Source organism: Leucopleurus acutus (genome assembly GCF_964270905.1).
Source record: "Leucopleurus acutus genome assembly, chromosome: 12".
NCBI lineage: Eukaryota > Metazoa > Chordata > Mammalia > Artiodactyla > Delphinidae > Leucopleurus > Leucopleurus acutus.
This window is the reverse complement of record NC_139154.1, coordinates 86,036,821-86,061,522: the sequence shown is the minus strand read 5'-3', so window position 1 is coordinate 86,061,522 and position 24,702 is coordinate 86,036,821. Positions and strand designations below refer to the sequence as shown.

Sequence of the window (24,702 nt, the reverse complement as noted above, 5' to 3'; positions counted from 1 at the left end):
ATACCAGATTTCCTTCTCAATTTTGGTTTAGAATCACTAGTTGGTGGACGGGGTCAAAAATTGGAAGCAGGTACCCAATTTGAATCTAGGTCAGATCCCGCTGGCTGATGATCGGTCCATGAGGCCCCTCAGAGGCCAAGCAGGAGACCGGACAGCTTGTCCTTAAAGCATCTGCTTTAAGGCACAACCACAGTATCTTTAACTCAAGAATTGAAGGCATGGCACAATGTGATGGCCACCTCCACGTGCTGTCTAGATGTAAGTCCTTTCAGAGCTGTCTTTGTATAAACTCATCAGCCAACCAGCCGGCCTGTGATCCAGCCCCTCCACCCTCTGGAGCTGGGGGGACACTTCAGGCGGGCAGCTGTCCAGCCCCTTCACCCATGGAGAGACCCCATAGAGAAAACCCGTCTGGCCACTTTTTTCTGTAAACACTCAAATGAAACAGAATCTTGCAGATTTGGAGTTCCTGCTCCTAATTAGAAAAAATGGTAGAGAAATGCTCTGGAAAGGGACAAAGATAGCCCCGAGTCAGATCAGTCTCCAGTGCGAGTGGAACACGTCTGCTTTGGGCAGCTTCAGGACGTGGAGAGGACCCTGGTTTCCTCGGGTCTTTTTCTCAGAAGACATAATTTTCCAGGCTGTCGTCACAAGGCTTCAAGCTAAAGCCACCACTGCGGCGCTGGCTCTCAGGAAGTTTCTGGGTAGGGCAAGGAAGGAAGAGGGTTCTCCTTGACCGTGATATATGATCTTGTGGCCAAGAGCAAGGGAAGGCAGCAAAAGGGAAAAACAGAGGTTTGTACCTAGTGCTCTTAGTACAGGTGGGCAACAGTTTTAAAGGGAAGAGTTGTTTCAGGTTCTGAAGGCCACAGAGGGACTCCGGCTGCACTGCCATGGGTACTAGAATTGCGGGGCTTTTGAAGCTAGGGAGGACCTCAGGGCTCTCCTAGTTCAACTCCTTCATTTTCCAGAGGAGGAACCTGAGGCCTGGAGAGGGTAAGCAACGTCCCCAGGCCACACAGCTTGTCATATCTGCCTGGGGGACACAGAGAGCGGCAGAGAGGCTTCAGTGAGCAATGCGGTCGGTGTAGGCGAACATCACGCAGCACGTGGTTAGTTACATTCAGGACCCCCGAAGATGACAATGTCCCACCCCTGGGCCCTTTCTCGTTGATCTGTCGCAGAAGTGGCCAGGTCCTGGACCGAGCTTATCCATGAGGTTCCCTCGGGAAGCGGGGTGGTGCAGGTCGCCGGTGTGTCCTCACTTCCCCGTCCGGAAGGCCACCTGGATGGCTTTGATCCACTCGGTACGCTCCTTGGGGGTGGCCGCTTGCAAGAAATAGTGAACTTCATCAGCCGTGATGATCTCAAAGAGGTTCTCGTCTTCACTCTTCTTGCCTGGTGAGAGAAAAAGTGACGGTGGCAATGAAGTCCCCATTTTTCAAGCGTTCCAAAAGAATTAAATATGTGATTTTCAAACTTACTATCACTGTATGATCATACATATTCATGATATGATTATCTATCTAGTGCTTATATATACAGGTATGTAGTATGATTTTGTGCTTGTGTGTGTATGTGTGTTTAAGAAGTAAAACATTCAAGGAGAAACATTTTATAGTTTATAAGCAAACTAAATTTCTCACTTTTGCACACAAATAGTGTTTAACCCTGTAATAGTGTCCAGTGAGTATCTTTCCTCCACTCACAATATAAACCAAGAGCTGACCTCAATATTTTTTTTTTTTTTTTTTTTTTGCGGTACGCGGGCCTCTAACTGCTGTGGCCTCTCCCGTTGCGGAGCACAAGGCTCCGGACGCGCAGGCTCAGCGGCCATGGCTCACGGGCCCAGCCACTCTGCGGCATGTGGGATCTTCCCGGACCGGGGCACGAACCCGTGTCCCCTGCATCGGCAGGCGGACTCTCAACCACTGCGCCACCAGGGAAGCCCCTCAATATATTTTTTTAAAACATCAAAAAAAAAAAAAAAACCCAGATTCACCGCCAGTGCCATCAGTATAGCCCGAACTGGTTTTTATCAAGGGCTAAGTGAGACTCTTTGCTGAAAGATCGGAAGGCAGCACACTTTCCAGTACTGTGACAAGACTTAAAACACATCCATCTCAGATCGCAAAGCAGCACGCTCTCCACCCCAACCCTAAGGAAGACCCTACGGGGAGAGGCGAGTGAGCAGATCCAGGAATAGTGCAGGTGCAGTGTTTTCCTGTCAGCCTCTATAACCTCATAAACCCAAAATGACAAGGAGAAACCAGGGTCTGGATGTCTGAACCACATCTTCCCACTGACACCACTCCTCCCTACACCTGAGGAGACACGGTCATTTCATCACCAAATCATAGACTTGTGATCAGGACCCAAGGGTCATCTGGTGCGACTCCATCATTCTCGGAGGAGACGGGAGAGCCCAGATGAGTTACGCAACTCAGCGCCAAGTTGTGCCACTCACTAACTAGCCTAGACCTAACTATAACCCAGGAGCAGTTCCTGCTCCCCACACTGCCTCACGGCGCCAATGTTCCTTTTGTTGTGGGATATTTCCTGGTCTGTAAAAGGTCCCCTTTAAGGAACGTCATGGCTCAGTCTCAGGCATCAGGAGGTAACAAGTGTCTCCATCTAAGCCGGTTCTGAGGTGATGGATTTTTCTCAGCATTGCACTAGGATTTATTCAAGGCATCCACAAAACCACTCCAAGTCCCCGAAGCCCGGAGAGCCAGTGCAGCAGTTGGGAGAGAATAGCTTTGGGTCTCTCTAAAGTTTTCAGACAGTAAATTCATTCATGCCTGAGTGAGGGAGTGATGGAGTGAGTGCTGTTGACTCAGGGTGCCCAGGTGTGGGAAGGGAGCCTGGGTAGACACACCTCTCTCCCACAAAAATTCATTCTTACCATCTGGGTTGCTCTCCACTGAGGTCACCACACAGCCTCTCAGGCGAATCGCTCCCAAGGGATCTTCCCCCTAAAGGAGAGAGGAGTCCTTCATTATGTTTCCAAAGTAAAATGTATGCGTGTACTTTATGCTGTTGGTGCAAAAGCCACACAGACTCACTGTGGAGTAGATAAGAGCAGAAAGAGATGAAAGAGAACCCCTTCTGGAGCCTCCATCCCTCAGTTCACACAGCGGGGGGGTGTGGAAGCTGGAAGACGAGACACAAGTCAATCTGAGCTTCACATCTGGAGGAAAGTGACAGGCAGAGGAGGCAGTGAGGCTGAATCATCACGTCCCATGAGAGAAGGACCACACGTTTCCAGAGCCCTTCGGCCCCAGGCAACAGGCGTAGTAGTATAACCTCCACAGGAGGGAATCGAAGAGCCCTGCACTGCAAGCAGAGGCTGAGGACCCAGTCCAGATAGACATGCTCATTGTACTGAGGAAAAAGCCCTCTTCTGAATAATCAACAGCCCAAATGGCTGGACTCAAACAATGTTCTCACTGAAGTAGGCCTAGAAGAGGAATTATCACTTTTTTGCATATTAAGCGAAGAGCACAGTGTTGGATTGGTTGAGTTCCTCTGAAAATATCAGATTGGGGCAAACAAAGATTCTGTTGAGTTGACCAAATAAATGACCATAGAGTGATATTTTCTTCCATCCCTGTGATTCTGCTGGCCTCAAAGCCTAAGATCTCAGATCTTTGCAATAAGAAGGGGTAGGAAAAGGTAGAGGAGGGTGAGGAAAAAGAAGAGGGGAGCGTGAAGAGGAAAGGGGCTTCAGCAGAGCAGAAAGGGGCCTGGGAAGCCCAGTGGATAGAAGCAGCAGAGGCTTCTAGTGGGATGGGTTTATCGAGCACAGCCTCTCACCCCAGCAGGGTCATAGTAGTGCAGATACGCAGGGTCTTCTCTCAGAATGAATTTCCTCACTTTCCAGTTCTTCCGCCTATGCCCCTGTATCCAAGATCAACACAGAAAAAGAAAGGATGAGTTCTTCGCATCAGTCAGTACCCCTAGTACCTACGTGATAAGTCTTGTTGAGTTGAAATAAGAAAAAAATAAAGATGAAATCCTAACTCCAGGAGAAACCAGGCTACAACCCAGACCTTTGTCAGAGAGATAGCAGTAGATAGATGTTATTAAATCATGGATTAAGTTATTTCTAAGATGGTCTTACAGCTTTAGAATTATATAAGACAGTACTATGTACAGTGTACTGTGTTAGGTAATGGGGCGCTATCAAGAGATTTAAGACATGGCCCTGTGCTTCCAAGAGTTTATAACCTATGTGGAAATATAAAATAGCAAATGTTCAAATCAAATAACATGTATAGGTAATGAGTTTCAAAGAATTCTTTAAATATTTATTGTTTATTATTTGGAAAGTTAATTTGGGTTTTTTTTGGTTTGTTTTTTGGGTTTTTAAAATTTTTACTGAAATACAGTTGATTTACAATGTTGTGTTAGTTTCAGGTATACAGCAAATTGATTCAGTTATGTACACACACGTATATATATTCTTTTTTAGATCCTTTTCCATTATAGGTTATCACAAGATATTGAGTATAGTTCCCTGTGCTATACAGTAGGTCCTGGTTTCAAAGGATTTAAATGAAGGGTATGTAATTGTGGGTTTGGGATGTCAAAAAGAGCCTCATTAAACCTGCGTTTATCCACGTGGGACACACAGGAGTTATACAGGTGAGAAAGAGGTGGGTGGGAAGACCACTGACAACAAAAAAAAGCAGCGGTGGGAATGTCCAAGGCATATTCAGACCCTGATGAGTAAGACCAGTCAGGCTAGAAGGCAGGGCTCATGAGGAACAGCAGAGGCAAGTTTGGAAAAGTGGAAGCAAACAGTAAAAAATGAAACACGGGGGTATTTTCATTGGTGGCTTTTGAGTTGGAAGCGAAAAGATTACAGTGACATTTTAGGAAGATTAATATGTTGACAACATACAGGATGGACCAGCTGGCTAGATTAAAGATAAGCCAGGGGTAAGATAATATGGTAATAAGAAGATCATCAAGAAATGATTGCAACAATCCTGGCATAAAATCATTAGGGACTAACAATGGGTAGCAGCAATGGAAATTGGAAGCAATACTGGTTGTGACAGACATGATGAAGAATAGGACTTGGCCCTTCCCCATAGAATTAACCATTGACATCATCTAGACTGTGGGTTCTGAGGCGGGATTTGTGTCTGTTTATCTTTGTTTCTCCCACGCCCAGCACCGTGCCTGGCACACGGGAGCCCCTTCATATCTGTTTGTAATTGCCTTGAATTACCCAGTTATTTCAATTCGCTGATAGCAGTTGTTTAAAATGTTAGGTTAAACCTGATCCTATGATTTCCCACAGTAAATTCAAATGACAACTCCAGAAGCTAAAAAAGTTAGATTAGAAAATACATAGTTTCTATGTTGCCAATATGAAGAATATTGTCTGCTATTTCTGAAGCACCACATGTTAAGAGGCACATATACAAATTTTCCAAAATTTTTCACTGCGCTTGTGTAGAAAGTGATGAAACGCTTGTGATTTTAGCAAACTGTGTCTCCTTCATAATGCCAGGTCAGAAGAGCCTAAAGAGAGCTTTCAGGAATGGGTCTAAGTTATTTGGCAGGTCGTCTGGTCAAGGAGCTCAGCTCCAAAGAACCTTTTACTTGCCTGAAGCATGGAGCGAGGAATGCTGTAGAGTCATATGGGAGAACAGAGAATATTTCTATCTGCAGTATCACATACGGAATGGCTTTTGTAAAGCGTCAGTTTCTAGAATTCTTGTTATGAGTGCCTGCTCTTTGCCTTAGCTGATGCTGCCCACGGGCTGAGGACACTAAGGCTTCTGCCCCACGCCGTTTCCTCCAGATCCATGGATACACAAGTCCAGTCCAGCTGGGACTCTGTCTACCCCTTTTCAACCTTCATGTTCAGTTTCCTCAGGGCTCCGCTCTAAAATAAGGCTCGTCAGATCAACTAACTCAAGAAAAGTCCTTCATGGCTGATAACAATCTAGAACTATAGAAGACATCAACAAAAAGGAAACAATGAAATTCCCCCCCCACCCCAAGTGATTCCTGCTTTAACAGCCACCTTTCAGCACCTGTGATGAAAGAGCCAGATAACGTAGGAATGTTTGTCAGAACAAAGAGAAATCAGGTGATGGACAAGCTCTGCCGATGGGCGGCTGCCAGATCCTTCCCTGTATAAGGCTGGCCCTGCTCCTATGCTCGTCCTTTAATCTAGTCAGTGAGCACCCTGTCATAAAGTTATTAGAATCGTCTAGAATCCTTTCTAAACCGTGGCTGTATTATTCCCTAGGACCTCGTTCTCTCAAAACCTGATGTGAAGGTAAGTTTTCCACACTAATACCCTACTTCCCCTAGTGAAACTCAAAAGTCCATATCAACGTTCTCCTTTTTAAGTATAAATATACGTTCAACTTTGGTTCTTCTCTCTTCGCCCTGGAAGTTCAGGGTCCTATTATAAGTCAAGTCTCTCAGTCCCACGGGACCGGTAGACAATGCCTGGAAATCTCCTTACGGCAACCAGATTCTCTCTGCTACGTACTGAGAAGTGCCTTTAAGACAGCTCACGGCACAGCCACGAGGGCAAGACCTTGGCCTTAGAAAGCAGCTTTGGCTTCTCGACGACATATACTAGCCTCAGCTGTTTCACCCTGAATATTCGCATATTTTCCTGTAGAGGTGCTGGCCCTGAGCTCTTCACTCAGCTCCGGCCCTTGTGTTCTCTTACCTCTTGGCATCCCGTGCCTTGGAGCCCGGTAACTAACCAGAGTTCTTCAGCTCACCCCAGCCCCTGCCTTCCAGACTGACAGTGGCCAGTACTGGTGGACACCTGGTCATGACTGAGTCTGTGCCCTCTGAGCAGATTTGACCTTTGTCTGCTGCTGCTCTCGCAGAGCTGGTCTGGATTTGGTCTCACTGTGACCTACCCACAGTCTGAAATGGTACTTCCGTGCTCTCAGTGGTTTATGATGTTCCTCTTCTGGGTATGGCCTGCTCCTATTTCCTGGTTACTTTGCAGGGAGGAGGGATAGGCCAATGGAAGTACTTTCACCATGAAACATCCCTGTCTTTTGAAGGCATCTCTTAGCCAGCTGATATCCTCCAGCTAATGACAGGGTCAGCATTTTCTTGAAACATTGATAGAAGAAGAATTTCCCTGTTTTATTTCTTTATTTTTAATTTTTTTGGGCTGCACCGCACAGCATGTGGGATCTTAGCTCCCCAACCAGGGATCAAACCCACACCCCCTGCAGTGGAAGCGCGGAGTCTTAACCACTGGACTGTCAGGGACGTCCCGAATTTCCCTATTTTAAGGTGCTTCTGCCCTGTCTGCCTCAGTCCTCCTGACCTAATGCCACTTTGATCATCTACTTAACTAACTATCTATCTTTCACTAGGTGGGTGTCATTTTCTAATTGACTATTGACCAAACAAACAAACTACCGTTTGGTGATTTAGAATACAAAGGACTTGGTAAGGGAGAAAGGTTAGCATGGAAGCGTAGTGACCACTCACCTGCTTCAGTAAACATCCCTGCTTGATAATGACCCCTCTGAACTCTTCTTTCAGAATCACATCATCATCACTAGAATTCTCTTCACAGAAGAACCCGCTGTCTGGCTGTTGGGGAACCAAAGAGAAAGTTTATTTCCCCAGTCTTAGGCATATTGCTACGTATACCATCTCCACCTCCCTCTCCCCTCCAGCCACTCCTTCCCCCTGTGGTTTATTGGTTTATTCCAACCCGAACTTTAAAGTTTCTGGGTTTTTTTTTTGGCCTTGCAGCGTGGCATGTGGGATCTTAGTTTCCTGATCAGGGATCGAACCGGCGCCCCCTGCAGTGGAAGCTCAGAGTCTTAACCACTGGACCGCCAGGAAAGTCCCATCTAGATGCTTATTTCTTGTTGCTAGATGCTCTCTTGTCTCCGCTCAAGTGTGGTTTTTATCAATATCCTTTCATTTTCTTGAGTTCCCCAAGCTATATTGGAAGTCTAGCTCAGCACATCTTTTTTCAAAGTCTTTCTTCTCTTGGGATCTTATGGCCAAATCCCTGAAAGCAGAGTTGGCTAGTTTATAAGACACTGTGCACACGACACAATCTCCTCCACTTTGAGAAGACCAAGAGCACGTGTCCAGCCACATCCTCTGAGGTCAGGAGGGAGGGAACTGGGCCTTGCTCAGCTATAAGAGAGCAATGAATCACACAGAGGAAGAGGAGCCACTGTGCCGGGTATTTTTAGAGTCCCACATTTAAATGGCTATAAACAACCAGATCAAAATTCTGAAAAAAAGAAAATTCTGACAGGGGAATGTCCCCAAAGTGAAATGAAACTCTCTCTGTGACAGTCACTTCATTTTTATAAGCAGCTTCCTTACTTCTGTGCTCTGACCCCAAATAGAAACAAAATTGCCAGAATTCCCCTAGAAATCCACTTTGCCAGATTTCTCATGTAACCCAAGATTAAGTCCGTATTGTGCAACAGAGTGTTTCCCAATCTGTGGTAAGCATGCCCCCGGGGATACTCATGGTGCAGGGGGAAGGAACCTGGATGAACACATTTTGTATTGAGTCACATATTTTAATGTTTATTTGGAAATATAAAACTGGCCCATTGGGATTTTACACATCTCCCTCTAGAAAGGAAGCTCCCAGAGGGCCATAATTTTTGCCTGTTATTTTTCTTTCCACTACTGTATCTCCTTTGTCTAGGTGGGTGCCTGTCATGTACTTGGGCCTAATAAGTTTTTTGTTTTTTTGTTTTTTTTTTTTTTTTGTGGTACGCGGGCCTTTCACTGTTGTGGCCTCTCCCGCTGCAAAGCACGGGCTCCAGACGCGCAGGCTCAGCGGCCATGGCTCACGGGCCCAGCTGCTCCGCGGCATGTGGGATCCTCCCGGACCGGGGCACGAACCCGTGTCCCCTGCATCGGCAGGCGGACTCTCAACCACTGCGCCACCAGGGAAGCCCCTGGGCCTAATAAGTTTTTATAAAAGAATTCTTGCTTAGAATAAGAATAGATATAGCAAATTTTTAAAAGTAAATAAAGAAAACTATTCAAGTGAACAATATTTTCCTTTAAACAATCTCACTGGATGTGACAGGCATGGTGGAGGGGGACAGCTGTCAAGTCAGGGACATGGATCAACGCTGTAGGGCTGGGCTCTTTCTTTCACGGTGGATATGAACCGAGACCAACCCAGAACCCGCCCAGAGCAGCCCCCAAGCCAGGAGGAGTAGGTGGGGAGCTCCCTCACTCACAAAGTAGTAGAAGGCGTCGGGGTTGTCGAGGAAAGGGTTCTCAGCAGTTCCGTCCACCGCGTATTTGGAGAGGTCTCCAGCAGGCTGCAGGTACCCTTCGTTGAGCAAGGAGGAGGCTACCACCAGGCCCTCCTGGCGATTCCGAACAGATTTATTGGAAACCAGCCAGTCGATGACACAGTTACCTGGATGGGACCATCAGAGGGAATGTTAGCTCTCTTTACCAAAGAACAAGCCACTGACAGTTGCCCCTGGAGAGCTCCGGATGACCCAAGTGTCGGACTTGTCTCATCTTCCCTGTTACTCCAAGAAGGAAAAATGAAATCCGCGGGACAGATACCTGGAAACAAAAGGAACCATGTAAAATGTTTTGAAAAACATCTACATGCTCCTCAAGGAACAAGGCGTGCATAAAGAAATGGTTTTTACTAACCCACTCATTTATTCCATTAATGACCTAGAACTTCTGCTAGGAGCTAAGTTCTGTGATGGGTACTGGGGAGGCTTCCTCAGGGAATCTAAAAAGGGGATCTGCGTGATAAGTGTTGTGACAAGTGCTTTGCTGTGGATGGATACAGGGAGCTGCTGGGTCAAATCTGCAGGAAGGCGTGGAGGGGTGGGTGGGGGAAGGGCTACCGCGTGCGTGCGCGCCATCAGGAAAAGTTTCACAGAGGAAGTGACACTGACTGGATGCTTGCCAACCATCTACTCAGGCAGGGGCCGAGAGGAACCAGCAGGGGCTGAGGGAGCTGCAGTGTGAACAGACTCACACAGGCATGAAGCAGCCCCGCTGGTGGGTGGGGGAAGGAGTTGGTGGAAAGAAGGCAAACAATGACGAGAGAGAGAGAGGAAGGCCCAGTGTGAGTGGGGAGAGCTTTGATGGTACATTAGGATATTTGGCAGTGAAGAGCTATTGCAAGTTTTTAAGCAGAAAACACCGTGACAGTACGTGTATGTCCTAAATTCGAATTTGGCGATGTCCCTTGCACCGAATGTCACACCTTAGACAAGGGTCTAGCAGAGACCTTGAGAAGCCATTCAAACAGCCTTCTGCCTCAAGAGAGGATTGCAAGGAGCCATCAACTGGATTATTAGCAGGTTATAATGAAACTTTTTATGAAAAATATTCTGTACAACCAACAAGGTCCTACCACATAGCACAGGGCACTATACCCAATATTTTGTAATGACCTATAAGGGAAAAGAATCTGAAGAAGAATATATATATATATGTATGTGTAACTGAATCACTGTGCTGTACACCTGAAACTAACACAATATTGTAAATCAACTATATTTCAATAAAAATAAGTAAATAAATAAAACAAATTTCTTTCAAACATTATACACACACACACACACACACACACACACACACACACACATATGTAGTCTGTACAAATGTAGCCAACCAGGGAGCCAACGTAACAGGTCCCAGGTCATCAAAGCAAGAGCAGTAGGATATGCCATCCTTGAAACAAGAGTGAAAGCAGTTGATTAGTGTACCTTCCATGAATTTCATATACAAAATGCTTTGCCCACTTTTCTTTCTCTAGAAGGATAAACTAATTAATACTGCATTTCTGACTTTAATCCTTGTAGTGACCCTGTAAAAGAGGTAGGGCGGTAATTACAGACCTCTTTTAAGAATGAGAAAATTAAGACTCAGAGGGTTTAAGTGACCTTAGGCCCGAGTTAACACCTGCCATGGGGGCTTCACTTACGTGTTCTAATCCTAGATTCCATATGTGTTCAGCTAGGCATGCCGAAGCTCGAAAGACAATTTCAGTCTAATCTCCCCATCACCTGACATTCAAGGTCCTCCATCACATGTCATCAGTGCCTGGGTCCCAGTCTCTGCCACAGACTTGTCTCTCCGCTGAGACCACCCAAGTCCCACAGGAAGGCTCACGCCACCTGAATTTCTAGAATCCGGTATGATCTTCAATGGATAGAACTTAAGTAGTTCAAGCCCAGTACTCTGGGACTCAGTAAGACGTTTCACAGGAAATAAGTCTGACCTGGACCTTGTGCCCAGATCTATATCAGAACTTCCCCTTGGTTTCTTTTTCCAGAGGCTTTGTCATAGTGACCTCGGTCCTACTTGAGTTAGGGCCCTGCCTTATTCTTGGTATCTGGATTCCAAATCTCAACCCTGGCTCTTCTCATGCTAATGGACTACTGCCTCGACTCTCTGAGGCTGAATTCCCCTGGGATACTACCCACCCCCTCCCCCCCATTACCCCAGATCACACCCTTTATCCTCCACCTTCATAACATTGACCTCTACCGTTTTTGTGCATTATCTATTGATTGGACAGCCCTTCGGATTCCATCTGTTGTATCTTCTCAGTGTTTTCCTCTCTTGACCTCTATTGCCACCATAAGTCAGCCATGTCTGACATCTGACAACCTAGTCCCGAACTGTACTTCTCATTTTTTTTCCCCTAAGGAACCATCAGTCTTACCAGGCTGGTCATTTTCTTTCCCTGATGAATATTCTGGAAATCTCAGCCCCATAACTTTGTCCTCACCATCTGCTCAGCCTAACTATCCTCATCAGAATTCCTTCCCACAAACACTTAAAGAAACTCTACCCATCTTTCAGAGTAGAATTTAGGCACCATCTTCTATTCATCCCAACTACCCCTGAGTTCTTTCTCTTTTCTGAACACACAGAATTGATTGTCTGTGCAGACGTGTGACTCCTTAATCATAATAACTGCATTGAGAGCCTGTACCATATAGTACTTAGAGTGTGTTCTAAACACATTACAGTTACAGCAAGCCTTAATGTAGGTGCACTACGAGTATCCCTATTTGATAGACAAGGAAAGTGAAGCACAGAGAGGCTAAATTGTTGGCCTAAGCTTTTACAGCTAGTACGCTGAAGAGCTAGAATTTGAACCAAGGAAGTCTGCCTCCAAAGAACATGTTTTAAACCACCACACCACCTCCCTAAACCCATAATGCATAATGCCTCACGCTGTGCAGCCTCAGACATCCCGAATGTTTCCACCTAAATTTTACATCGGGTATCTTGATTCCTGTTTATCACCTTATTCACCTCTGTGTCTATTTCAACATCCTGCCATTTACTGGAAAACAAAATATGACCCTTTGATTGATATAGCTGGAACTTCTGAGATTTTTATCTTGAACGACAAAGTTTTGTTTCACCCTTCTTTCTCCTTCCACGCTGGGGAAGTTCAATGATCATGTCCACCAGCCTGCGTTCCATGACCCCACTCCCCGCCCCCATGCTCTACATCCATCACCCACACGTGAGGCTGAGCGAGGCCTCCATACCGCCTGCCCCAGAAGCCCCACTTCAGACTCACAAGGCCTTTTACCTGTGAAGCAGTGATTGAAAATCTTCTTGTCCTTCTCTAGGTTCAGCTCTTTTACTCCTTTTTCAGTGTCTTTCATGGACAAATACAAGGCACTGCACAGATGAAAACACATGGGTGAGTAAGAGCTTTTCAGAACGGCCAGTCCTCTCTGGGATTTGCCCCCTCGAAGGGGTGGCTCCTGAGTACGAGCCTCCCCCTCCCCAGGTGAACCCTGAGCCTAATCTCTCCAGTAGATCGTAAGTACATCACTAGAGGGCAGAGTTCATAATCGCATAACTTTGTGGCCTGAGCAACATTCAGCAAAATGTACTGGGAAGGTACTTAGCGTCTCTGAAATTCACTAAACTCTGCTGGTTTAATTTTTAGTGTCTGAGATGAAGAGTTGCCCCCAGTTAGGTGCCAAAGATGAAATGTTCTTGGGGCTCAATCCTCATGTCCCATTTCTTTGTGTCCTTCAAGAGACCATCTGGTATAGACATTTGCCTCCCAGAAAGTGAATGTCTTGACTAAGCGTATCCCTTTATCCTAAAAATTAGGAGATACAGCAAAACAGCGAGACATTCTCATTTTTGTCCTTGAAGTAATAAACTAAAGATAGCCTTATCAGAGAAATTGCAAAGCAGCAAAACCCAAGGCCACGTTCATGGATCTCGTGGCTCCACATAGCACAAGCATCATTCGCACTTAGCTCTGACAGCTGTGGTTAGAAATGTGGTCACTTGACCACCCCACCCAGCAGCTACAGCTAGACTAGGCAACTCCTCTTGGGTCTTTACCAAAAAGCTTTCTTGGTGAGAGAAAGTGCTCATTCTCTCTAAGCTCAATGCACAAATTTCATCAGACTCCTGTGACCTGCCACGTCCTACAGGAGGCATGCAGAGGACTTTTTGCAGTCCCCTCCTAAGGACTCCCCTCACCCATTTTGTAAACCAATATGGAATTTAAGTAGCCAATATGGAATTCTTCCTGGCAGGGCTCTTGTTACAGGATATGTTCCACATAAAAGCAAAAACCAGCAAAAAGTAAAAAGACTCCTAGAGAAAGGGGCTCATGTGATATCAACCTTTAGGCAACAACCATCCCCTGCAATTCCAGGCCAGTCAACATCAGAGGTCATTAATCTAGGCCAAGGCACAAACGGCTTCCTGCTAGGAGAGGTGTTCACCCTTGCTGAATGTGTGAACTTGAACTTGAAACCTTACCTGCTAGGACACACAGCCCGTGCCTTTTCCTACCTACCTATAGACCCTGAAGCTTTCTTTTAAGAGTAATTTATTATGGCTATTTCATATATACAATGATGCATCTCTCTCTCTCTATCTCTCTCTTTCTCTCTCTCTCCATCCCCCATCTCTCTCTCTGCCAAGATTACCCAAAATGAGGGAACTTAAATTCCACTGCCCCCTCTCCTCAGCTGCTAGACCTTAGAGAAGCCACAATCACTCCTTCAGACCCAGGTAAACATCTTAGTATACCAAGTGCCAGTACTAAGGACCTGGAAGGGTGGATACAGCCTTCAGAGGTGACCAAAGCAGGCCTTGGAGCAGGATCTGTTGTGAGATTTCCTCAAGAAGCAGGGTGGGAGGAGGGAAGAGTGAAGGGAAGCAAACATAGAAAATCACCCTATGGAATGAAGTGAGAGAGTGGCATGGACATATATAGACTACCAAACGTAAAATAGATAGCTAGTGGGAAGCAGCCGCAGAGCACAGGGAGATCAGCTCGGTGCTTTGTGACCACCTACAGGGGTGGGATAGGGAGGGTGGGAGGGAGGGAGATGCAAGAGGGAGGAGATATGGGGATATATGTATATGTATAGCTGATTCACTTTGTTATACAGCAGAAACTGACACAACATTGTAAAGCAATTATACTCCAATAAAGATGTTAAAAAAATAAAAAATAATTTAAAAAAAAAGAAAATCACCCTAAGTCAATGGTTTCTGGCAGTCGGATGGACCTCCTGGTAGATTTCCTGGCAAACTTCTGACCTCCTTCAATGCATTTAATGGCCTTCTTGATGTCCCGAACCCAGCCATCTCTCTCCTCCAGGAAGGCTGCCTGGAAGAAGTGGTCCTGCTGTTTGGTCGTAGTGATCTTAAACACAAACTGCAATCAAAACACATCCCATTAGGAATGACTCCTTTCAAGGGGCTGAGGTCTCTTATGAAGCACAGCAGTTGAGCCAACCCTGTTCTGGAAGTGCTTGGCCAAGAAAGACCCAAATGCCCAGGGTAGAGGGTGGGTGGTGTGGAGAGGGACTGTCCCAGGAAGCTCCATTCACATTGCAGGCTATGCATGGTCTCAAGGGTCAGCCCCTGACAAGGTATTCATGGTGGTTAACGACATCAACTCACCATCCTTTTGCCAAAGTCCTGGCAAGGGCTAGTCAGAGTGCTTCCTTTCAGAGGAATCATTCCTTTGGGGCTGTTATCACTTTTCTTCTTATAGAATTCAACTCCGTCTTCTAACAATACAACCCACATGGGTTTCCAGGTGTTGAACATGCTCCCCTGTAATGACAACAGAAAGAGCTGGGTAATGATGTTTTCTAAAACTCTTCTATAGGTGGCAAAGGGCTTGATAAATAGCCTACCTTTGGCCAGTGTGGACACAGGCGACCCCCATTTGTAACTCAGAGCACAGCCTTGTGTACAGGCATGGCTAAGAGGTATGAAAATCACCTGCAGAACCGTCTCTAATGCCAGCATGATGCTGTCATGTCAGTGTAGCCTTTAGGAATATCCTTACTTAAAAAGTTTTCAGTTTGGGTTAATGCCAACTGTCCCTTTATCAACAGATAACCGTTCTGACTACATCAAGGAAGTCTCTCTTCTTTATCTATATTTTGGGAGGGTTTTGGAAAAGGAAGAGAACAGGGTTCTATGCCTCTTATCTTTGAACCCACGATGTCACCCTGTCATGACTACCACAAAATGGGGTTATCATCCAGTTCCCAGAAGATCCTGTTGGTTATCTTAAAATACAAACAGCCTCTATATAAAGGTCCAGTTTCCCAAAAGGAAGACTATTTATGCAAAGAAGATAAATACTTGTGGGACTATCATTTTGCTTGTCCAAGTGTTTCCTTTGTTTTAGTGACTGAAAAAAAAAAGTCTTAAATTAATACACACTATCTCTTTTCTGAACATGCAGAATAATTATTCATGCTAGCACTGAATTATTTCGCTTTTTGAAAAAATGGGCAAGGTCAGACACTATGCCAACACATGAAATAATTTCAATCAAATGTCCTTCTGTTTTACATCTATCAGAGAGAAACTCAGAATATAAAGAGTTCCTGCAAATCAATAAGAAAAAATACAAATAATCTGTTTTTTTTAATGGGCAAAAGACTGGAAGAGGCACTATATTTAAAAAAAAATCTCTGAAAAAGTGTTTAACATCATTATCCATCAGGGAAATGCAGATTAAAACCACAATGAAATACCTCTGTACACCCACTAGAGCATCTAAAATTTTGAAAGCTTGAGAAGAGCAAGACTTGGCAAGGACGTAACTGGAACTCCCATACATGGCTGGCAGGAGTGCAAAATGGTACATCCAATTTGGAAAACTGTGGAGAACGTTCTAATTCTTAGAAGATATATTTTGACATATTTAGGCATGAGGGAGCATGATAAGCTGACTTATTCTCAAATATCTCAGCATAAAAATATGTGTGTATATTTATATAGAAATACAGAGATAAGACAAATGTAGCCATGCGTTAACAATTCATAAACCTAGGGAAAGAGTATATAGGTAGTCATACTATTTTCTCCACTTCTCTGTGGGTTTGAAAATGTTCAAAATAATTGGGAAAAATTAATAAATAAATGAACAACACATGATACTACTACATACTAAAATTTGGGATGTGCTTTTAGGGAAATCTATAGACAAGTCTAAAAACTTTTAAATAAAGGAAATTAATAAAAGATCTATTCACAGAGCTAGGAGTAAGAAGTTGGACTAGATGACTGCTGAAATGCCTTTCAAGTCTCAGATTTTATATTCCACTTCTGACCTATCAAAGATTTATAACTGCCAGAGTCACTCAGGGCTTTTGACCTTGGAACCGGGATAAAATTAGGAGACGTCAGCCAGCACTACATTCCTTCCGTAGACCATTAAAATAAAACTGCTCCCGGGCTTCCCTGGTGGCACAGTGGTTGAGAGTCCGCCTGCCGATGCAGGGGACACAGGTTCGTGCCCCGGTCCTGGAAGATCCCACATGCCGCGGAGCGGCTGGGCCCGTGAGCCATGGCCGCTGAGCCTGCGCGTCCAGAGCCTGTGCTCTGCAGCGGGAGAGGCCACAACAGTGAGAGGCCCGCGTACCGCAAAAAAAAAATAAATAAATAAAATAAAAATAAAATAAAACTACTCCGGAGCCAACTATTCAAAATGAGTTTGTGCTTTACTAATTCAAATGCAGCCTCAGGGTCTGACAGCTCACTGGATGGAGGATGTGTCATTTGGGATTCAGGGGCATTGAGGAGGCTGATACTTGGTAAAACAAGGGAAATCGGACAGCTTATAAAGTGGGACTTTGTTCCAGTCTTGGTAGTGGTTAGTTAGGTTAGGATGATGGAATTCTGCGTCATCTCTCTCCTCTGCACCTGCTGGCTTCTCCCTGGATAACCTGACAGCACCTCCTCTCCATGACCGCTATATTTACCCTTCTCTGTCCTTAACCTTCTTGGTGGTCACGCAAGAGCAAACCCAGAAGTGTGATCACGGACTGCCCATGCTAGAAAGGCATTTAGGATCATCTGCCAACAGCCTCATCATACACGTAAGAACGCTGAGGCCACTTTAAGTGACTGGGCCTAGTACAACTGACCAGTTAATGTGGGACTGAGATTAGAATCCAGTCCTCCTGATTCCTAATTTTATGTTCTTTCCATTTCCCCTTAGACGCCATCTTCATTTTGGTTCTCACTGAGTCATTCTTGAATCTAAATCAATTTTTAGGCCACTTAGCCAGCTATATATATAACCTCATATATGTGTATATGTGTGTACATAAAATCATAAAACATCTAAATTGTAAATCACATCATAATATGATCCTATATAATAATATGTTTTATGATACTATAAATATATAAGGTTTATATATGTAAGTAAATATATATGTGGCATATGCCTGCTTTCTTCCATTATAGGCCAAAACCAATACAATTACATGTCAGAATGGGCAGGTTTTAAATGTTGAGTCAAATTTGAAGTTTCCAAGTGAGTCACTGTACATCATCATGGAAGTGGTTAGTTTAGTGCGTAAGAGTCTGACATTCCATGATACCAAAAGAAGAAATCTTAAAGCTCAAGATATTTGACCACTTAAAAAAATTGAATTTCTGTACAGTAAAAAAACAAATGAACAAACAACAACAAAAAAAACCCTGAACAACTGAAAAGCAAATTAAAAGGTATGAATATTTATAATATAGTATCATATAATTAAAGGTTAATATACTTAATATATATATATATATATATATATTTTGGGGGGGCGGGTACGCGGGCCTCTCACTGTTGTGGCCTCTCCCGTTGCGGAGCACAGGCTCCGGACGCGCAGGCTCAGCGGCCATGGCTCACGGGCCCAGCCGCTCCGCGGCATGTGGGATCTTCCCGGACCGGGGCACGAACCCGTGTCCCCTGCATCGGCAGGCGGACTCTCAACCACTGCGCCACCAGGGAAGCCCCTAAACCTCGCTTTCTACATCTGGCAAATGAGGATAATGCTACCACCTATTTCTTAGGATGATTGGGAGATTAAATAAAATAATCCACGAACACTGCTTAGGGCAATATCCAGAACATAGGGAGCACCCAATAAATACTATCTAGTCCCTGTAATTCTGTACTTATGGTTGCACCTGGAGAATGAACTTGACCTCAGGAAACCTCAAAGCTACAGATAAAGTGAAGGCTGTTCAAAAGAGAGTGACAGATGGCATCTGTCTTGGGGAAATTGTTGGAACTGGTAGGTTTTAGCCCAGAAAGGGACAGGCAGGGTGGATAAGGACTGTCTTCAAGGGTGTGAAACATTTCGATTGTTTTGAAGTCTCAGTAGGTGAAAGTTTCAGAAAAAACCAGTTTGCTGCATAACTTAAGGGAGAAAGTTAAATTAGTGAGTTCCCTGGCACAAGAGGTCTTCTAGCACGCTTGTGAACAGAGTAGTAAAAGAAATTCAGGCCACAGATGAGAAGTTCAATTAAATGCTTATCAAAATATGTTACATTCCTTTCAATCCTCAGATTCTACACGTCTGTTGTAAAAACGTGTTATTACTATTATGCCTTTAGTCTTCTAATTCCAGGTGCCCTTGCCTTCATCTGAACACTTGGGCTTCACCTGCAAGCAAAAACAAAACAAAACTGCAAAAAAATCCCCTCAAAAACATATTTAACATGAATACCTAAAAATGACCCCATTAGAAATTTTTTTTTTAAGTTACTATAATATGAACCCCCGAGATTTTTTTGGTTTCTCTACAAATAATGATAGATAAAGCAGCTCCCATGCTTCAGACACTGGCCTGGGTGTTGGGGTATAAACATGAACAAGACGCCATCTTTGCTCTCAAGATGTTCACAATCTAACAGGGGAGAGAGTGACCTTGACCTGCAACTCCAGGGCGGTGTGATGAATGCACAAACTGAGACAGGCCTTCCTGCGCATGTGTGGCTTCACAGAAAGAAGCCATGACTCATTGCCGAGGGAGGGGACAGCTTGACTGTGGTGCCGAGCCCCTCCCAGACATCTCCTACCAAGTGAAGACACCTCCTTTCACTTCTCCTTTTCTTCAAACTTCTCTTTTCCTATGTTGACATATAGCTAGAATTTAAAGGAAAACTATATGATGGTCAAAATGACATATTGAACAAAAGCAGAACTGTGAGTTAGTATCATCTATTCTCCCACACTCATGGGACATGTTATTTTAAGTTGGTGTTGCTTCTATGAAGTCCTTATTTCTGCTACATCATAAATTGCTTCATCTAGTTGTCCAACCTGATCTATGACATCACTTGTATAACATCCCAGATCAATGGTCATTTTGTGCCAGTTTAAATACTTTGAAGGCAAGGAAACGAATCTGTTCAGTAGAATATTTTTTACATAAAAAAACTCTTCCAGGTTGGACAATTTCCCAATAAAAACATATTAGGTTAGCAATAGAAAAATGACACAAAGTGTCTAACAGCATGTTTTCTGGAGTCTTAGGGATTTCGGTTCAAATTTCAACTTTGCCTCTTCTAAGCTGTGTGACCTTAGGCAAGCTACTTCACTTTTCCAAAACTTAGTCTCCTCACTTATAAAATGAAAATAGTAATACTACCAATTTCCCATTGTTCTAAAGATTAAATAAGATAACACACTTAAAGGGCTGATCACTATGCCTAGCTTGTAGTAGGTGCTCAAAAAATGGTAACCATATAGGCAGATAAGATGACACAGTTTTGTAGGCAATACTATGAAGTCATTCTGGCCTAAGGTTCTCCTGGGCACCACGCATCACAGCAACAGTGCTTTGGAAGAGAAAATCACTGCAATCTGAGCCCATGAGGGCCACGTATAACACGGTTAGGCACAGCTCTCTGTGACACGGGACCACACTGCTGGGTTCCAGTCAATCTCGGCCACTGAATAGCTGTGTGACCTTAGGCAAGGCCCTTTGCCTCTCTGTACCTAACTTTCCTCCGCTGTAAAGTAAGGGTAATAGTTGTACCCACTATATATATATATATATATATATATATATATATATATATATATATATATATATATATGTTGCATTAATGCATTAAATGCTTAGATCTGTCCCTGCTGCAGGGTAAGCTCTACATATGTTGGCTACTCTGATGACAATGAATCAATGTGTGCGAATCAAGAGGGATTACTTCATGGTGTCTGGAAGACAAGGTAGCCGTTCGAAAGAATTGCTGGGCAGAGACCCCTGAGTCCTGCTCTCTGTTTTGCCCCAGGCTTTCCTCCTTCTATCAGAACATCAGCTTTTTTGCAGCCCTTTTCTTTCCTGACCAAGCCTCTTGTCCTTCTCTTTCTCACCACCCCGATTCCTGTGCTTTCCCCCAGCCTCACAGGCCACCTAAATTCCTAAAACACTCCTTGGGTCAGCCCTGCCACTCAACATGCTGGCTGTTGTCATAGAAACGACAGTTGGCTGCATAAACCTCTAGGAATGAGACTGGTTGGTGACGTGACTTGGTGGAGTCTAGATTATTGGTTGCGTGTAATCTGCTCCTCTCTCTTTTTTTAAGCTATGATTATAAACATATCCAAATCAGTAGTATATTTTCAAGGACCTCCAAAATATGTTTATTAGCTGGAAGTAACCCCCTAATCAGAGGAAAAGGGAGGTTGAGGTCACTACACACACTCTTGCCCACAGTACAGTTTGTCCAGGCACCACTCTGGCTCTGCAAAGTTCATCTCACCTCCCTTTTGCTGGCTTGGGAAGCCTGCTTTTCAGAAGGCTTCCTGGGATCAACGAGATGGTGGGCTTTGTGGTTGGGCAAGCCTGGGTTTGAATCCCAGGCTGTCCTCTTACTGGCAAGCCACTTATTCTCTCTGAGCCTCAGTTTCTCATCTGTAAGATGGGGATAAGGGTATAGGGTGGATAGGATTGAATGAGATGGAGTTCGTACAGTGGCTAGCTGCTACATGGCAGGCTCTAAGTGCTCCTTTTTTTTTTTTTTTTTTGAAGTCAAAGTGGTAAGACTTTGAGGCAAGAAAATCTGTGTCTTCTTTAGAATGAAAAAGCTGCAAAATGACAGAATCATGTATTTTCCCTCCTGCTCTTAACCATCAACTCTATTTAAAGATCTCAGGAGGGAGGCAAAGGAGGAAACCTGAATTGTGAAATGTGGACAGTTATCTTGCACAGAAGAAAAGCAGAAACATTATATAGTCAATACCATTGACTACCGACCCCAAGATTACTGACTTGACAAAATCCTTGTACTAGCATGTTCTAATGTTATATTTTTTCCACCCAAAACATCTTTATATCCAATAAAATTATTTCATAAAACAAGAATAAGGAGAAATATATTCTCTATTACCACCCAGATATCTTAAACTGCGTAAGAAAAAAAGGTGAACCGAGGGAGACATATATTATCGCCTGTCGTGCTTTAACATCAATGACTATAGTCAAGGCATCTCCCAGCCTTGTCAGAGAAAGATCTTCATGCTCTTTTCTTCACTATTAACTTGGCAACCAATCCAGGAAGCAGGGCATATGACCAATAGCGTCTAGGAGAGGACTGCCTATCTACTGAAGTATACAGCAATACTGATATTAATAATCATTGTGACTTAGGTACCATCTACTGTGTGCTAGGTTCCTGACAAATACTTTTTAACCCATGTATATGAAGTATCTGAAAGAAAAAACAAAATGACGTCTAAAGAAGTTAGGAAGTTTAGCACCTTACTGGGAAATTCTGACTTCAGTTCTGCAGCTGACAAAGGGAATCTCTGAATCAAGTATTTCTTTAAAATAACAAATTAGAGAATCCTAACACATTATAACAGAGAGTGTTCAAAAGGCCCCAGAGAAAAATGCAAAAACTATGAAGATGTAAATTGTAGACATGAAAATTATGGGAGATATAAACTGGAAAAATAAATATGAAATTTCACCATGTTTTCTTCTAGGTACTTTTTCTAGACTGACTTTTGCAGGCTATGATCTGAGAGAATTACTCTCACTGATTTAAAAATTTATTAATTTAAGTCCATATGCTTGCCAACCCTAACTCTTTCATCGTCATATTCTAGTGGGGCAGATTCACTTATTAGAGATTGAGTCTTTTAATCATTTGTAATTTATAGAGTTTAAAATGTAAGTATACAATATAACAGCAATTTTAATTACAAAATGCTTAAATTGTTTTTTTAAAAAAACAAACAAACAAAAAACCTTTGCAGAAAATGTTTCCATTCACCTGTTCTTCTCAGGATACTAGCCTAAGTGACCAGGAAAGAAATGTCAACATTAATTACTGTTGGCTCTCAAGAGAGTATTAGTGCCTATTGCAAAGAGTCTGCATACACCTCTGTGTATATATACATGTGTCTTTTCCAAAGGATGTTTCAAAATATGGCTAGCTAGAAAGAATACCAGCTGAGGGCTCATTTATTCTCTGGCATCTACTCGTAACTCTCACGACCATAGACACATTACAAACCCTAACTTTGATTGAATTTACTCAATGAAAATCCCAGTGTACTGGATAGAGCTCAGTGCCAGGAGTCAGGGAGTGAGTTTCTGGTCCCAAATCTGTCACAGCCATGTGACTTGGAGCAGTCACCCAGCTTCTGGGTCTCCGCTTACTCTTGTGGAAATGAGGGAATGAGGTCAGACAGTCTAAGGCCCCTTCCAGATTTAAATCAAAACAGAATCAGGCAGCACTGTGAGCAGTTTAACCTCCTCTTAGCAGAATTTTCAGGTTAAAATGTTAAACCATGGATGGCCTAAAACAGAGTCCCATTATGCTCTCATTCAATTAAAAACTGGAGCGTACTGAGTTCAGTTCACTTCTAACGCCCTGAACTCACTTGGGTGGGTGTGAGTTACATGTTCCTATAGGTGTTGTCCACAGGATGCCAACGAGCCCTATGTGTGAACTCACCCTCTTGGGGAGTATCACAGTGACACAGCATACACCCACCATCAGGAGAAAAACCAGCAGTGCTAATGAAATTCAATTTCCTGATGCCACACCAGTGAAACCAAGCGTTTTTGAGTAAACTTGTGTCTCTGTTTTCTAATCTTTAAAATGGTGCCATCTACCTACCACCTTAACAGCACGTTATACAAATTCACTAAGAACTGTGAGTGAAGAGATTTCAGTCCAATAAAAAAAGGATGAATAAGCTACCATTACTGTATCATTATATCCGCTCATCTTTAATATTTTCTTCTTCCTCTTTTCCAAAACAAAAAAAGAGGGGAAGAAGAATTTAAATAACAAACGAATAGTTTCTCCTAGTAACCTCTATAGAAGAAGAGTTTCAGTCTTCTAGCATAACACACATGTGTGACTCTTGAAAAGGATGCTTTAGATCCTGAAAGATTTCCAGACCCTGTCGTCTGGAATTCTCAGCCCCACAAAATCAAGCTGTGCTGACGCCTGAGCTGGATTCATTCACTTTTAAGAACCACAAGGCAATGGAACACGTACTGGCTTCTCCGCACCACTCCAACCTTCTACAGGCTGCGATGCTCTCCCGTTTCAGCCCAATAGGTTCAGCAGGTAGAGAGTGCAAAGCTGGATTCCAATCCTCCCCCACCCTATCTCCAGGGACACCCTTTCAGGTGGCACTTTGCTTACCCTCTTCACAAGGTAGCCCTCCCTGATCCGCTTTGGTTCCATGTCGGACGGACAAAGAGATGGCCGAGTCCCGCCGCAGAAGTCGCCTCAGAAGCTCGCCCTCCTCTGAGAGCTGGGGCCGTTGTGGGCTGCTTTTCTAGAGCGAGGGCCCTTTCACAGTTTCCCCTCTGCTGGCAATCGCGTGATCACATCCTCTTCCCCTCACCGGGGTGGAAGATTAGAATAAGGAACTGCAGAGTGAAACAACCCATTCTTTGCTAACATTGGAGATTTGTCAAAAGTACAGTTGGGTCGAATATTTACCTAAGGTCAATTTTTATTACCATAAAGGAAATAATTCTCCTAAAGAGAAAAAAATGGTGAAAGGAAAAGGAAAATGAACAAGAAAACCCTACTGGTGGAAATTTTCCTGGCTTAGGAATTATATCTAGAAAGGCTGAATCAAAATGCCCAGAAATTCAGAACTGTCTGGTTAGCATAACAAAGGCAACTACTATTAAGTGAATGTCTACTTCTGTCCCAGGTGGTCTCCTAGGTGTGTTTCAGCCTACCTCATTTAGCATAGTTCTTATAAGAAACCCACAGGGGAAAGGATATTGTTGCCTCTATCTTAGACATAAGGAAACTCATGCTCAGAGAAGAAAGCAGTTGTCTTAAGGACCAGAAGAGTAGGGAGGGTCCTTAACAGGGTGCTGCTACCTCGCATCGGGCCTGTGATCTGTGTCACACACACCACTAACC

The 24,702-nt window shown here is 43.9% G+C and overlaps 1 protein-coding gene across 1 annotated transcript; it reads right to left on the bottom strand.

Moving 5' to 3' along the window:
* Positions 1-906: 906 nt before the first annotated feature.
* Positions 907-24,072, bottom strand: PLEK (pleckstrin). Its single transcript, XM_082851682.1, has 9 exons — positions 23,962-24,072; positions 14,947-15,102; positions 14,517-14,698; positions 12,590-12,681; positions 9,237-9,421; positions 7,495-7,599; positions 3,817-3,900; positions 2,906-2,975; positions 907-1,398 (listed from the first exon to the last, which is right to left on the bottom strand). The coding sequence occupies exons 1-9, from the start codon at positions 24,001-24,003 to the stop codon at positions 1,262-1,264; spliced, it is 1,053 nt and encodes a 350-aa protein (XP_082707808.1). The 5' UTR covers positions 24,004-24,072; the 3' UTR covers positions 907-1,261.
* Between the last annotated feature and the right edge of the window lie 630 nt (positions 24,073-24,702).

What these genes read in the sequence shown, in the direction of transcription:
- PLEK (XM_082851682.1), bottom strand. Translation starts at nt 24,003, where the DNA reads ATGGAACCAAAGCGGATCAGGGAGGGCTACCTTGTGAAGAGG. An exon ending in AGGGCTACCTTGTGAAGAGG is followed by an intron (nt 15,103 to 23,961) that starts GTAAGCAAAGTG and finishes TTGTCATTACAG; the next exon opens with GGGAGCATGTTCAACACCTG. An exon ending in CCAGAAACCATTGACTTAGG is followed by an intron (nt 12,682 to 14,516) that starts GTGATTTTCTTT and finishes TCATCTGTGCAG; the next exon opens with TGCCTTGTATTTGTCCATGA.